Source organism: Schistocerca serialis, chromosome 4 (genome assembly GCF_023864345.2).
Source record: "Schistocerca serialis cubense isolate TAMUIC-IGC-003099 chromosome 4, iqSchSeri2.2, whole genome shotgun sequence".
Taxonomy (NCBI): Eukaryota; Metazoa; Arthropoda; class Insecta; order Orthoptera; family Acrididae; genus Schistocerca; species Schistocerca serialis.
In genome coordinates this window covers 12,401,922-12,417,298 of record NC_064641.1, presented here as the reverse complement: position 1 = coordinate 12,417,298, position 15,377 = coordinate 12,401,922, and the positions used below count along the sequence as shown (strand labels likewise).

Genomic DNA, 15,377 nt, shown 5'->3' with positions numbered 1-15,377 from the left:
CCCCCCCTCCGCCTCTCCTCTCCCAGGAGTTTCGTTTTCTAAAGAGCCGGGAAATTCTACGTCGGTATATAAAACCATAAACATTCAAAGGATTGATGAGTTTTACAGCGCCGAGGAAGAGTATACTGCCACTTAAAACGGAAAAAGTGTATTTTCACCCGGGTGAATGTGTAATTTTAACCGGGATATCCGGGAAAAATCTGGGAATTTTCTTTCTTGTCCACATATACACCCTGTTAACACAGTGCAGTAGTTTTTGTAATGTTTGACTGTTTATGAATCATTACTGCTTCTAGTTGTAAGATACGTTTCCCTTTTCTGTTTACTATATATTTTTATCCTTTTAGCAAGCCATGGCTTTTTAGATTGTTTCTTACTATTATGTTTCACTGTTTTCTTAAGGAAACTGTTTTCAAATATAGTCACAAAGGTATCAAGAAACAGGTTAGATTTTAAATTAACCTCAGGTTCCATGTACACCTCATCTCAGTCTATGTTGCAAGATTTACCTAAAATTTGCAGTTGTTAAATCATTAATTAAATATGCAATTTTGGAGGACTTTTTTGCATTACTGTATGGAGCTATGTCATATACTGTGACTAGCTGTGCATCATGATCAGACAGACCATTCTTGACAGGAAAAGTTTTTATTTGATTAAATGTATCTTGTCCTATAAAAACATTATCTATCAGTATGCTGCTTTCCTGTATTACCTGAGTAGAAAAGTCAATAACTGATGTAAAATTGAAAGAACCAAGTAATACTTCAAGGTCAAGCTTTCAATTGGACTCTTTCAGAATATCTACATGGAATCCCCCACAAACATCAATTTGCTTTCCTCTGTGTGACAGATAGCACAACCAAGAATCCTAGTTTTTCAAAAATAGCTGAAAATTTCCCAATGGGGACTTATACACTGTTACAATTATTTAATTTAAGCTCACATACGCATGCTTTTATATGTTACTCTATACATTTTTTTTAGTTTCTAAATTTTTTACACTGTGCTAAATTTTAATATAGATGGAAACTCCTTTTCCATTAGGTTAATATTCTTGTCAAGTTACTAGCATTTCCTCAAGAGAGAGTACCATATATCAAGTAGTTATGGTACACAATTGCTTTGTCTCTCTTCTGGTTACTTAGGCTAAGATTGAAATAGCAAATGCCAGGCTGTTTAATTAAGTTTCAGGCAGTCTATGTGTGAGGACTATAATAGATTTCTGTCCAGTTGCATTGTAAGGATTTACCATGTTCTGCTTTATTTTGCTTCCGACATCTGAGCATAATCTGAATAGAACCAGAATGGAAGAGTTGGGGATATAAAAGAAGGGAACTAGCTTTTCCACTTATCTGGAAGCTTCAAAGACATCTAAATCAAAATGCCTTGAAAACCTGAGGGCCTAAAGGTGGAAGATAGTCTACCTTTAAGCTCTCAGGCTTTCAAACATTGTCTGGTGCAGTCTCCAATAATCGGTCTTTCCTTCTTATCCCATCTGGTAAGTCTTTCCTGACCCGAGACTCTGGGCGACTTTTCTGAACTCTCCCCATTTCCGAAATCTCACCAGTCCATTTCCTTTAACTCTCTTCCTTCCCCGTCAACCCTTCTTTCAGAAGAAGGAGCAACTGGCTCCAAAAGCATGCAAATTTCAATGTTTTTATGTGTGTGTTCTCCTGCCGCCACTTTGTGAGTAGATTTTTTTACGTATCCAGTTACATTATATTTTCAAAAATTGGTTGGTTTCATTGTCTAATGTAGATAAGTTTTACATATGCTAAATTGTTAAGCTTTATGTTTCTGTAAGTAGATTTATTTATGTGCCCAGGACAGGAACTTACCAGAATACTGGTAGAGCATTAATAACACACACAGAGAGATTAATTACATACAAAGAATCAGTTACAGAGAAAATTTGATAAAATACAGACAGAAAATAATGACGGGTTCCTGGAAACTAGCAGATGTTCTCGCTTTTGCAGGTCACCACACTGTCAAATTTCATTGTCTTCGCGAAGCCTCATTCCCTGACTTTGCATTGTGACTCCCCAGTTCTCAATCTGTTGAGGTCTTCGACCTCCATTAAGGCTGTTATTACACTATCATATTTCTTTGACAAAGAAATATGATCAAATAGTCATCAAATTTCTTTGACGTGGCCCTGAAAAGGAATATTACACTGTTGTCATATTTTTCGTCAAAATTCAAGGGGGCTGACAGCAACAACTTGTAATCATGTGCAGCAGTTGCTTGCACCACAATTTCACTGTGTGCGCATTTGGAAGAGAAGCAGGGGAAAAAAAGAAACATACCTGGGTGAAGCTATGGATCTTATGATAGGAGGATAAAAGCATTCAACAAAATTTGCTACGTGAGATGCAAGTAGAGGACATAAAGTTATACATAAATTACTTAAGGCTGGATCAGAATATGTTTCAATATTCCCTCAGCAAAGTGGCTCCTCATACAACAAAGCACAATACTCACTTACGAACTGCTATATCTGCAGAAGAGAGGCTCACAGTAACACCCCGATTTCTTGCTACAGGAAAAAGTTACTCTAGCTTACAGTACAGCACTCGAATGCCATAGTGAACATTAACTAAAGTTATCCTTGAAACATGTGAAGCAGTTTATAAGTCACTAAAGGACCAATACCTAAAGGTAAATAAATGTTTAATACACTTTAATTGCATTAAGAACTATTTGTATTTTAGAACAATGTAAAATATACATTTTGTGTCCCAACAACAGCAAAATTAATAGAAATGTATGAAGGTGATGAGGTGCTTTACAACATGAGGCATCCTGGGTACAAAAATAGATGTAGTAGAATGGAGAGGTCATAATTTTTTATGTGTTAAAGAGTGTCTTCCTCCTCTGAAAAGTTTCCTGAATGTATACAGAGGGGGATGGCTGTGGCTGTGATTGTGACTGTGATTGTGGAACTGTCACCTGCGGCATATCCCACCTGTATATCAGGAAATGATTTATACCGTGCATAGTGCCCATTGCGAAAAATATACCCCTCTCCCCTGCACGTTATCCATCTCCTGCAGTTCAGCTGTGATGTGGGTGGCAAAGGCACTGTACCAATCTTCCTGGATAGGCTGGGACTTGTTCTTGCTCATATCATCCACTGCTGTTAATGTTTTGGTGCATCCACAAGAACATCTGTTGTCACTTTTCTTCTCTTTGTGGGAGATTGCTCATGTTGCTGGGGCTGTGGTCATGGCTCATTGCAGGTGACTTCAGTCTCCTCTTGTGATGAAGAGTAAACCTCTATTTCAAGCTTTAAATATAGGAATGAAATGCTCTAAATTCAGAAACGAAAAACATTAGTTACATATTACCTTAAATATCCCCAAATTTTATTTACAGTTACCCACAAGCAGAGAAGAGCGGGAGCAAATTGCAAAAGATGTCAAGGAAAATTGGAACTATTATAACACTATAGGATCAGTGGATGAAAAGCATATTCACATCAAATGTCCAGAAGCTAGTGGCTCTCACCTCTTCAATTATAAACCCTTTGACAGCATAATTTTATGTGCCATGGTAGATGCTACCTACAAATTCTTGTTTGTTGATTCATGAAGTAATGGGCATGTTGGTGATGCTGGAGCGTTTTCTAAAAGCAAACTATGGATGTGCCTCATTGACCGATCTGTTCTGAACATTCATGAAGTCAGAAAGCTAGGGAACACAAATATTACAACTCTAATGGTTGTGCTGTCAGACAAAGCGTTTTCTCTGAGTTATAACATTATGTAACCATACCACTTGAAGGAAATCACTAAAGAAGAAAAAGTTTTCAGTTACAGGTAGGAAGAAGACTAGTGGAAAGCAGCTTTGGCATTCTTGTCAGTCATTTTAGGATTTTTATTACCGTCAATCTACCTCCAGAAACAGTTACTATAATTACACAAGCTGCCTGCACACTGCAGAGTTTGTTAACCAAGAGGAGAAAACACATGTACACCCATCAGGAAACAGTGTCTATAGTCATACGAAGTTGCACTTATCTTGGGTCACAAAGTGCTGAGGACCTACAGCAAATGGAACCTATAGTTTGTCAAGCTGCCTGTGGAGGTCCAGTACATGGATGAGCAGTTAGAGAAGACTTGAAAACATTTTACAATGGTGCTGGAAAGTGCTCTGGCAAGACAGTCACATTTCGTAATGTAAAATTCAAACAAATGCACTTGCCTCAATTTTTTTTTCTAAGATGGGTGCTCCATGTTCACTGCCACTTTCTGTGCCCTCTAAATTACACACACTATCTGCCACTGTGGTCTGGTCCAGGAACCTGAGTAGGTGCAACCAGTTCACTTGTAGACTATAAACAGCCTGTGCACTGGATCCACTTTTGCTTTTAACCATTTGCAATAATAATAATAAATAATGTAAATTACTTGTATGTTATGTAAACACCATTGTGTGCTTCAAGTATATGCAGTGAAAAAAATTATGTAAAACATTTGTATGTCATGTAAATATATGTTGTACAGTGAATTAAATAAGTGTGTTGATACGTACTTTTGCTTTCTTGTGAGAACAGCTTGAGCGGAAGCCATTAATTTTCTTTTTTATATCATCTGCCATGCACCCTGGCTGTATTTCATGACTAATGACCTCCACAATTTTTTTTGGAACTCCACAATCTTCTTAATCTATTTTTCTGCCCAGGATACCTCACGTTGTAAAATGCCTCATCAGCATCATACATTTCTATTAATTTTGTAGTTTATGGCACACAGCATGTTTACATGTTTACTAATGAACTACTTGTGACAGGTAGCTGCAGTGATGTTAGTGCTCCAAGTGGTAACATCGCACATTGCAGTGAACAAAAGACAAGCAACTTTTGTGATCAAATCTACAACGAGGTCCTAGATTTGATCATATTTCTTTGACGAGATTTGACAAAGTTCTCTTATTTCACCATCAAATTTCTTTAACACAAATATTTGACATATCTACTTTGACAAAGAAATATGACAGCGTAATACTGGCTAAGGCAGATGTGAGCCTGCAGATGGTTCCTCTTTGGCAGGCAAAAAATCTCTTCAAAGTTCCACTCAGCAAGTTCTGGGGGAGGAAGGAATTGCAGTAGTTGCCAGCAAGATGCATTTTATTTGTCTGAATCTTGGTCATTGAGGCTCGTGATCAAACAAAGGATGTCTGTGATCAGTTTCTTGTTTCTTCTTTTCCACTTCAGAAGCTGCTTTCCTGTGAATACCTTGTCGTACTATATCCAAAATTTGGTACAGGTTACTAACTGGAGTTGATCATAGACAGCCTGTCTCTGTGTGTCTGGTCTTATTCAGAGCTGTATCAAATACACAAATGCTCCCTCATGTTTAATAATTAATGGCACATGATGACAACTGCTAGCCATATTTACTTAGTACTATGCAACTATGTAAGATTTTGCTACCAGGTTATGACTTATGCTGTTAGATATTGTCAATTTTTTAATTATTGCATAATATTTACATTGAGGTATTATATTTGTACGTTCTGTTAGATAATGTGAATGCTATCAAAAATAATCACTGAATAAAGTAATTATATTGCAGCTTCCCATTTGGCACAGCTTCCTTTTAGAAAGTATAGTTCTTGTTTTTTGGCCTCACCAGGACATCATTTGTGAGATCCTATATGCTTCTCTGTGTTGATAATTCTTTTATGAAAACAAAACAAGTTATGCTGTGAAAATGAGTTAATATTCTATTGTTAGCCACTCTATTAAACATTTTAAAAGACTGTAAGGAATGAAATGGACTTGTAATTAAAGGCAATCTGCCTGTCTCATCTTTTATAGGTGGATGTCACTATGGGACTCATTTAATTCTGTCAGTTAATGTCTTGAGTCATTGGCTGATTACAAGGTATTCCAAAACATCACCATACTTACTTCGAGGTAACTCATTACCTGAGACCAGCCATAATTTTTCAGTTTGTTTACAGAAACATCAAAGCAACATGTCTGGGGCACTGAGAAAAGCTATATGGCACATCAGTGTATGTGGCACAAAAGCAACAAATTAAATATGAAAATACAAGAGAGTGTCTTGAATCTTATTAAAGTACTCAGAGTATTAAAAAAAAAGCAATTGGAAAATTATTCATTTGAAACATCCTTATAAGTTAACTTGTAGTCATGTTTCATCAATTCATTTGTTTTTATTTTGTTGTATTCAGTGTATGAAAATGAATCTTCTAACAGTTATAGCATTGTATCAATGTGTTCATACAGTGCCTCTTTTGTAGGTCCAAAATTAGTACAGGCCCAGCAATATAATTTAGCTGCTCAACTTTACTTAAATGTTGACATGATTAAAGAAGCAATAGACACCTTTATTTCTGCTGAAGAGTGGAGCAAAGCAAAGAAAATCGCAAAGGAGCTAGAGCCAATGTAAGTATATTAACTGTAAACAAAATATTAAAATACTTTGCATTACTTTCTGTTATCAAAAGGCCTATATTCCCAATAAATTGAAGTAGTGGCCATTACACTTTATACTGAGTTAAATAAAATAAAATAAGGTATTGAAACAGGCGTGAAAACCATTACAACATTCAGTATTCAGTTTATTCACTATTGACTACTTACCGTGGAATAGGATTGAACATTAAATATACAACTGAGAATAATTATTATAGTGAAATTTTTACAATTTAGCTCCTTATCTTTTAGAAACGTCTTTAAGTACTAATGTCAGCCATGTTTATTTCAGATATTTCAGCTGTCTTGTAAAATGGGTGTTTGAGTAACCAGTTATGCATCTTAACTTTGAAAATATTATAGGGCAATGCCCAAGCATGAACTGGAGGTTTATTAAAAAAAATTTTAGCATCTTATTTTGTGGGAGTTTGCAGTCTTTGTGAGTCTGTGTCTTGGTACATCAAGATTCAGTTTGCATCTGGTTTTGTGAGGGTGTACCATGACTCTGTATTGTGAGAGTGTACCATCTCTCTGGTGCTGAATTTATTTATTTATTTATTTATTGCTTATTGCATAAAGCAATGCTGTGTGTGTGTATAGATTAATAACAGTTAATATCTGCAGCTTGATAAAGAGTGGATGGCAGTTCCTTAAGTGAAACTTTGCACATCATTCTGATTACTTTTTTTTATGTCATAGGAAATGCGCGATTGAAATAAAATGAAATATGCAACCTTCAGATACTCACCAGTGAATGCATCTGTCAGTTTCACATGAGATAGCTTACTCTTGTTATTCTCTTGCAGACATGCCAAATATGTTCCTCCCAGTTCAGTTTCGAAGAGGGAGAGATAGAGGAGGAGAACGTGGACAGGGAGAGGGGAGAAGGAAATAGACAGAGGAGGGGGGGGGGGGAGATGGACAGGGAAAGGGAGGAGATGGACAGAGAGGTTGGAAGAAGTGGACAGAGAGAGGAAGATGAAGAGATGGACAGGCAGAGGTGGCAGGAACGGACGGACAAAGGAGGAAGGAGTAGATGGAAGAGGGGGGAGGAGCAGTTGGAATGAGCGAGGGGCAGGAAGAGATGGACAGGGAGTGGAAAGGTGGAAGAAGTGGACTGAGAGAAGGGGAGAAGTAGATGGACAGAGAGAGGGGATGGAATAGTAGAAAATTGAAATACATGCATATCTGGTTAATACCAGGTACTCAGCTATAGCTCGCGTCACGTAAGATGACACTTTTGTGCAAAGAGACGGAACAGTGGAGGAATAAGAACTGCACATGCGCAGTAGCAGAGAGCGTGCAAACAAAGTCCACATAAAACATCCCACAGGCTGTGGCTAAGCCTTGTCTCCGCAATATCCTTTCTTTCAGGAGTGCTAGTTCTGCAAGTTTCGCAGGAGAGCTTCTGTAAAGTTTGGAAGGTAGGAGACGAGGTACTGGTAGAAGTAAAGCTGTGAGTACCGGGCGTGAGTCGTGCTCCGGTAGCTCAGTTGGTAGAGCACTTGCCCGCGAAAGGCAAAGGTCCCGAGTTCGAGTCTCGGTCGGGCACACAGTTTTAATCTGCCAGGAAGTTTCATATCAGCGCACACTCCACTGCAGAGTGAAAATCTCATTCTAAAGTCCACATAGCTGAACTGCATTGCTTATTTGCCTACGGTACATCGTATTATACGTTCAGATCTTTGAGGGGAATAGTAAATATTAAAACCAATTTTGATCAGTCATCATGAGAGAAATATTAATTCACGTCTTGACGACATTGCGTCCACTGCTCCACAGATTTACTCTGATCGGGAGGCGTGAACAGCAGACACAGCTTTGTGAAGATGTGAAGTACAATTTTTCTCAAAATGACAATTGTCTACTGACAGGATTATTGAAACTGCTTGCAGTAATTATCATTTATTGTGATTTCAACTGCATTATAAGTAAAAATGTAATACGCGACAAAATAACCTTCAAGCACAAATGAAATCATTATATTTGCTTGACAACTGCTTGTACTCAATAGAAGTTTTAAAAATGTGTATAAGGTATGTGTGTTGATGTGTTTGACTGTAGTTAAGTGTAATCATTGCACGTAAAAAAGAATTAATGGTAGGAAAGACTAATGAAAAGACAATTGTAAAAATGGTCAGTAAGTTGTCCTATTTTTCGCTGTTAATGGGCATTGTGAGTGTAAACTAACTCGTTCGACATTACAGTGAGACACTTCATTTATAATCCATTGAACAAGCAAACAATTAACCATCATCTGTGAATAACTCCAGGAAATGATGAACGATAACATCGAAAACTGCCAATATTTCAACCAGTAACAGTTACTGTCATTTTAGGGCCTTATCCAGACCATTCCTTGGAAATGACAGGGGTTTACATGTGGAAACATTGGACTTTTGATGAATTCATCCAGCTGCATTCTACATCTACATCTACATCTACATGGATACTCTGCAAATCACAGTTAAGTGCCAGACAGGGGGCTCATCGAACCACCTTTACAATTCTGCATTATTCCAATCTCGTATAGCGCACAGAGAGAATGAACACCTACATCTTTCTGTACGAGCTCTGATTTCCCTTATTTTATTGTGGTGATTATTTCTCCGTGTGTAGGTCGGTGTCAACAAAATGTTTTCGCATTCAGAGGAGAAAGTTGGTGATTGGAATTTCGTGAAAAGATTCTGTCGCAATGAAAAACGCCTTTCTTTTAATGATGTCAAGCCCAAATCCTGTATCATTTCACTGACACTCTCTCCCATATTTTGTGATGATACAAAACGTGCTGCCTTTCTTTGAACTTTTTCAATGTACTCCATCAGTTCTATCTGGTAAGGATCCCACACCACGCAGCAGTATTCTAAAAGAGGATGGTCAAGCATAATGTAGGCAGTCTCCTTAGTGGATCTGTTACATTTTCTAGGTGTCCTGCCAATAAAACACAGTCTTTGGTTAGCCTTCCTTACAACATTTTCAATGTGTTCCTTCCAATTTAAGTTGTTCGTAATTGTAACTCCTAGGTATTTAGTTGAATTTATGGCCTTTATATGTGACTGGTTTATTGTGTAATCAAAGTTTAACAGAGTCTTTGTAGCACTCATGTGGATGACCTCACACTTGGCAATATTTAGGGCCAAATGCCAGTTTTCACACCATTCAGATATCTTTTCTAAATCATTTTGCAGTTTGTTTTGATCTTCTGATGATTGTATTAGTCTATAAACGACAGCGTCATCTGCAAACAACCTAAGACACCTGCTCAGATTGTCTTCCAAATCATTTATATACGTAAGGAAGACTAGCTCGAGGAACGCCAGAAATCACTTCTGTTTTACTCGATGACTTTCCTTCTATTACTATGAACTGTGACCTCCCTGACAGGAAGTCACAAATCCAGTCACATAATTTAGACGATATTTCATAAGCACACAATTTCACTATAAACTGCATGTGTGGTACAGTGTCAAAAGCCTTCTGGAAATACAGACATACAGAATCGATGCGAAATCCCTTGTCAGTAGCACACAACACTTCATGCGAATAAAGATATAGTTGTGCTTCACAAGAACAATGTTTTCTAAATCCATGTTGACTGTGTGTCAATAGACTGTTTTCTTCAAGGTAATTCATAATGTTCAAACACAATATATGTTCCAGAATCCTGCTGCATATCGATGTTAATGATACGGGCCTGTCATTTAGTGGATTACTCCTACTACCGAACTTGAATATTGGTGTGAGCTGTGCAACCTTCCAGTCTGTGGGTACGGATCTTTTGTCGAGTGAACGGTTGTATATGATTGTTAAGTATGGAGCTAATGCATCAGCATACTTCGAAAAGACCCTAATTGGTATACAGTCTGGACCAGAAGACTTGCTTTTATTAAGTGATTTAATTTGCTTCACTACTCTGAGGATATTTACTTTTACGTAACTCATGTTGGCAGCTGTTCTTGATTCAAATTCTGGAATATTTACTTTGTCTTCTTTTGTGCAGGCATTTCGGAAGGCTGTGTTTAGTAACTCTGCTTTGACAGCACTGTCTTCGATAGTATCTCCATTGCTATCATGGAGAGAAGGTGTTGATTGTTTCTTGCCGCTAACTTACTTCACATATGACCAGAATCTCTTTGGATTTTCTGCCAGGTTTTGAGACAAAGTTTCGTTGTGGAAACTGTTATAAGCATCTCGCATTGAAGTCCGCGCAAAATTTCGAGCTTCTGTAAAATGTCGCCAATCTAGGGGATTTTGCGTCTGTTTAAATTTGGCATGTTTGTTTCGTTGTTTCTGCAACAGTGTTCTGACCTCTTTTGTGTACCAAGGAGGATCAGCTCCGCTGTTTGTTAATTTATTTGGTATAAATCTCTCAATTGCCGCTGATCCTATTTCTCTGAATTCAAGCCACATCTTGTCTGCACTTATATCATTAATTTGGAAGGAGTGGAGATTGTCCCTCAGGAAGACGTCAACTGAATTTTTATCTGCTTTTTTGAATAGGTATATTGTTCATTTATTTTTGGAGGATTTGAGGGTTATAATATTCAATCTCGCTATGACAACCCTGTGTTCACTAATCCCTGTGTCCATTTTTATGCTCGTTGTTAACTCAGGATTATTTATTGCTAAGAGGTCAAGTGTGTTTTGACAACCATTTACTATTTGCGTGGGTTTATGAACTAAATGCTTGAAATAATTTTCAGAGAATGCATTTAGCACATTTTTATGCATACCTCTGGAATTAAACATGTATTTTCGCCAACATATGGAGGGTAAATTAAAGTCACCACCAACTATAATCGTATGTTTCGGGTACATGTTTGAAATCAAACTCAAGTTTTCTTTGAACCTTTCAGTAACTCTATCATCTGGGTTGGGATGTCAGTAAAAGGATCCAATTATTATTTTATTCCAGTTGCCAACAATGACTTCTGCCCATAACTCACAGGAACTATCTACTTCAATTTTGCGACAAGATAAACTACTTCTAACAGCAACAAACACACCATCACCAACCATGTTTAGCCTATCCTTTTGGAACACCGTTAGGGTCTTCGCAAAAATTTCAGCTGAGTTTATCTCTGGCTTTAGCCAGCTTTCAGTGCCTGTAACAATTTGAGCATCAGTGCTTTCTATTAGCACTTGGAGCTCTGGTACTTTCCCAAAACAGCTACGACAATTTACAGCTGTTATACCAATGGTTCCTGTATCTACGTTCTTCCTGTGTTCAGACTGCACCCTATGTAGCTGAAGCCCTTCTTGTGTTTTCCGAAAGACCCTCTAACTTAAAGAACCGTCCATTCCATGCCACACAGTTCCTGCTACCTGTGTAGCCACCTCCTGCAAATAGTGGACACCTGATCTATTCAGCGGAACCCGAAACCCAACCACCCTTTGGTGCAAGTCGAGGAATCTGCAGCCTACACGGTAGCAGAACTGTCTGAGCCTCTGATTCAGACCCTCCACTCGGCTCTGTACCAGAGGTCCGCAATCGGTCCTGTCAACTATGCTGCAAATGGTCAGCTCTGCTTTCATCTTGCAAGCAAGACTGGCAGCCTTTACCACTTCTGTTAGCAGCTCGAAACCAGAGAAAATCTCTTCTGATCCAAAGTGACACGCATCATTAGTACTGACATGAGCAACCACCTGCAATTGGCTGCACCCCGTGCTCTTCATGGCATCTGGGAGGACCCTTTCCACGTCTGGAATGACTCCACCCAGTATGCACATGGAGTGCACATTGGTTTTCTTTCTCTTCTTGGCAGCCATATCCCTAAGGGGCCCCATAATGCACCTAATGTTGGGGCTCCCAACTTTCAGTAATACCACCCTCTGTGATTATCCGGATCTTGCAGGCTGAGAGGTTTCCTCCGAAACAGGACAGGCGACAGCGTCTGGCTCAGTAACAGTGTCAGCCACAGACAACCCCTGGGACCTGTTTGTCAGACAAACCAGGGAGGCCTTATGTGTGACTGCCTGGGAAGTCTTTCACCGCCTGCTATGCCCCAGGGCGACCTCCCAATTGAACACAGGTGAGGGGTCAACCTCAGTGCGAGCAGTAATTGGGCTGTCCACCAGTGAGGACCGGTTGGAGGACTCGGATGTGCTGGGTGTCTGTTGGATCCCCACGGCCAGTCCACAACAGAGGTGCCCATCCACTGAAGCCTCAAGCTGTGTAACCAAAGCCATCACATCCTGAAGCTGAGAGCAAAGTGTCATCAGTTTGGCTCACATCTGCACTCAACAAACGAGGTCCCTGTCCGTACTAAAGACCACATGTTATTAGAGCATCCAACATGGTGGGAGAAGCTTAACTTCTCCTTGGGCAATATATTGAACATTATAGCCTGTATAATTCAAAGGATACAAAGTCCTAATCAAAAAGGCTAGGAAGTTCTCATTATTATGTAGGCAACTGATATGTTGACAAACACATTTTTTAAACCACGAATCTTAAACGAAGAAATATTATTACTTTGTTCCAAAGTCTACATTATAATAGCACCACCACTTCTATTTGAGTCTGTTTCCAAATGATCTGATTGTAAATTTACGATGATAGGTTCAAGCCTTATATCCTTCATCACATCCCTGTCAAATTATTCTTTCTGAAGCTTTTCAGCATCCCGCACAGATGTGCCCATGCTACAGGTGGGATATTGTCTATTTGCCTTATGCACCAGCGATTCGGTGAATGTTATCTTGAATGCTTTTTTTCCTCCCATATAGCCTTATCTTTTGCCCAAATTAATTGCACAGGGCGACACTGACACTAACACGTGGGTAAATTCAAGACTGAAAACTGTGTCACCCCATTCACATGCAAGGAAGTAAAGTCTGTATGTTCTGTCACATGACTTGTATAAATTAACGAGCTGTAGATCGACACAAGTCTGGTTTATACTGCATTTAATATTTTTATTTTTAATCCAGGGAAAAATATCCGCTTTTCTGGTGTTTATATTTGGTGTGTTCTCTCTAACTGTTGAATTATAACTGGCAATGACCGATTTTGAAGCAAGGTATGACAAGAATTTGAAACACATCATGATACTGACAGCATTCATTTCCAAATGGTAGTCACTGCTGTCTTTCTTACAAGTAAATACAAGTTTACTCTCAGAAACAAAACCAGAAGAAGAGTCAGCATGCAGAATAATTATCTGAGAACCTATTCCTATGAAAACTTTAAAACCGCCAATAACACCACTCATTTGCCAGCAGATCTTCCTGGAATGATTCTAACTGTCCCATGTTTCATCAAGGTAACTACCTCCTTCTCTTGTATCGTGAATCTTTACCGGTATATGGGATGTAGTTTGTACTGCACCTATGTCACTCTCTTCTTAACATATCAGGAACCAACACCTTTTAAAATTCTTTACATTGATGAAGCATTTACCATTGAAGCTATTTCTCTCCTGCGTAACTGTAACATGTTTTTGTAATGTCGGGCATTCGTCATTCACATGGAGCACTTTAAAACATCATTGTTAAAACCATCCATTTGTGTTATTGGCTCCTTGCGATTTTGATGCTTTCCGGGCAGCGCGAAACCAACTTCTTCTACGGTTCCTACAACTCTGACACTTTTTTCATTTACAATTCTCTTTACATTTCTCTTGCCAACACCACATGCTTCTGGAGTCCGTTCTTGTGTCTTCAACTATCAACAGTAGGAGACCTGCTTTCAAATTCATGTTCGAAAATGTTATAAATGCAATAAATAATCCCCCTTGCCTGCTTATGAAGCACTTCACATTTATTGCCGTCACCTGGACCCTCTTCTTTCAAGTTTCTTGTTTTTGATTTTACTTCTGAATTGTTTCCTGTCCTCAGATTGTTGTTGTTGTTGTTGTTGTTGTTGTGGTCTTCAGTCCAGAGACTAGATTGATGCAGCTCTCCATGCTGCCCTATCCTGTGCAAGCTTCTTCATCTCGAAGTACCTACTGCAACCTACATCCTTTTGAATCTGCTTAGTGCATTCATCTCTTGGTCTCCCTCTACGATCTTTATCCTTCATGCTGCCCTCCAGTGCTAAATTGTTGATCCCTTGATGCCTCAGAACATGTCCTACCAACCAATCCCTTCTTCTAGACAAGTTGTGCCACAAATTCCTCTTCTCCGCAATTCTATTCATTACCTCAAATTATTCTTCTGAAATTTGCATTTGTTGCAGGTGTTCCATTCCTTTCATCCATCTAGTCTTTAATTTGCTTTTATTAACAATGTTAAAATTTTCTGTTTTCATGCATCCTACATAGCATACTGTAAATGGGTAGATAAATCTACTCGCCAAGCAGCAGCAGGGAAACAAACACGCAAAAGGATTTAACTTTTACAAGTTTTCGGAGCCAGTGGCTGTGTTTGCCTGCCGCTGCTTGGTGACTAGATTTTTTTACCTACCCATTTACATTATATTATCAATAAGTGATTATTTTCATTGTTCTACAGATACTGGTATTTATGTACTGGTGCTGTAAAGAAGTGCGAGTAATGTGGATTATTTTGAGGTGTGTGGCTGGCAGATACTTTCACCAGCAGCAATTCACACATCCTAAGTTCACACCTCTATAGTCTATTGCTAAAGTTACCACTGTAACATTCTCAATTGATTAATATATTAACTCTCCTTTGAACAGTGTGATATTTACCTTACCTTTATTGAAGAAGACGGTGCAGCGTCCAACTCTGGGGTAAAGAATGCAGTGTAATACAACCATAAATAATGTTGCCGTGTGTTCTGCAGTTTACAGGCTGGGGTGTATCTGGGTATTATTTTCAGGATGAAGCAATTTAGAAATGTAAGAAACTGCCTTCCTTTCCAGAAGATACAATGTAAAAACTTTTACACAAATATATATACTATTGTCTGACGTACATGCAATACTTACAGCCAGAATCAGGATTTGGAAGAGACAGATAG

The 15,377-nt window shown here is 38.7% G+C and overlaps 1 protein-coding gene and 1 non-coding gene across 2 annotated transcripts in view; both read left to right on the top strand.

The window, feature by feature from the left end:
• LOC126473704 (intraflagellar transport protein 172 homolog) overlaps positions 1–15,377 on the top strand; it is a 358,573-nt gene that overhangs the window by 288,715 nt on the left and 54,481 nt on the right. The window contains exon 27 of the mRNA XM_050100944.1: positions 6,277–6,421. Coding sequence (XP_049956901.1) covers positions 6,277–6,421 — 145 coding nt within the window. The remainder of the gene's footprint in view (positions 1–6,276; positions 6,422–15,377) is intronic.
• On the top strand, positions 7,929–8,003 carry Trnas-cga (transfer RNA serine (anticodon CGA)). The gene has a single exon. It is a non-coding gene; the product is annotated as a tRNA-Ser (tRNA).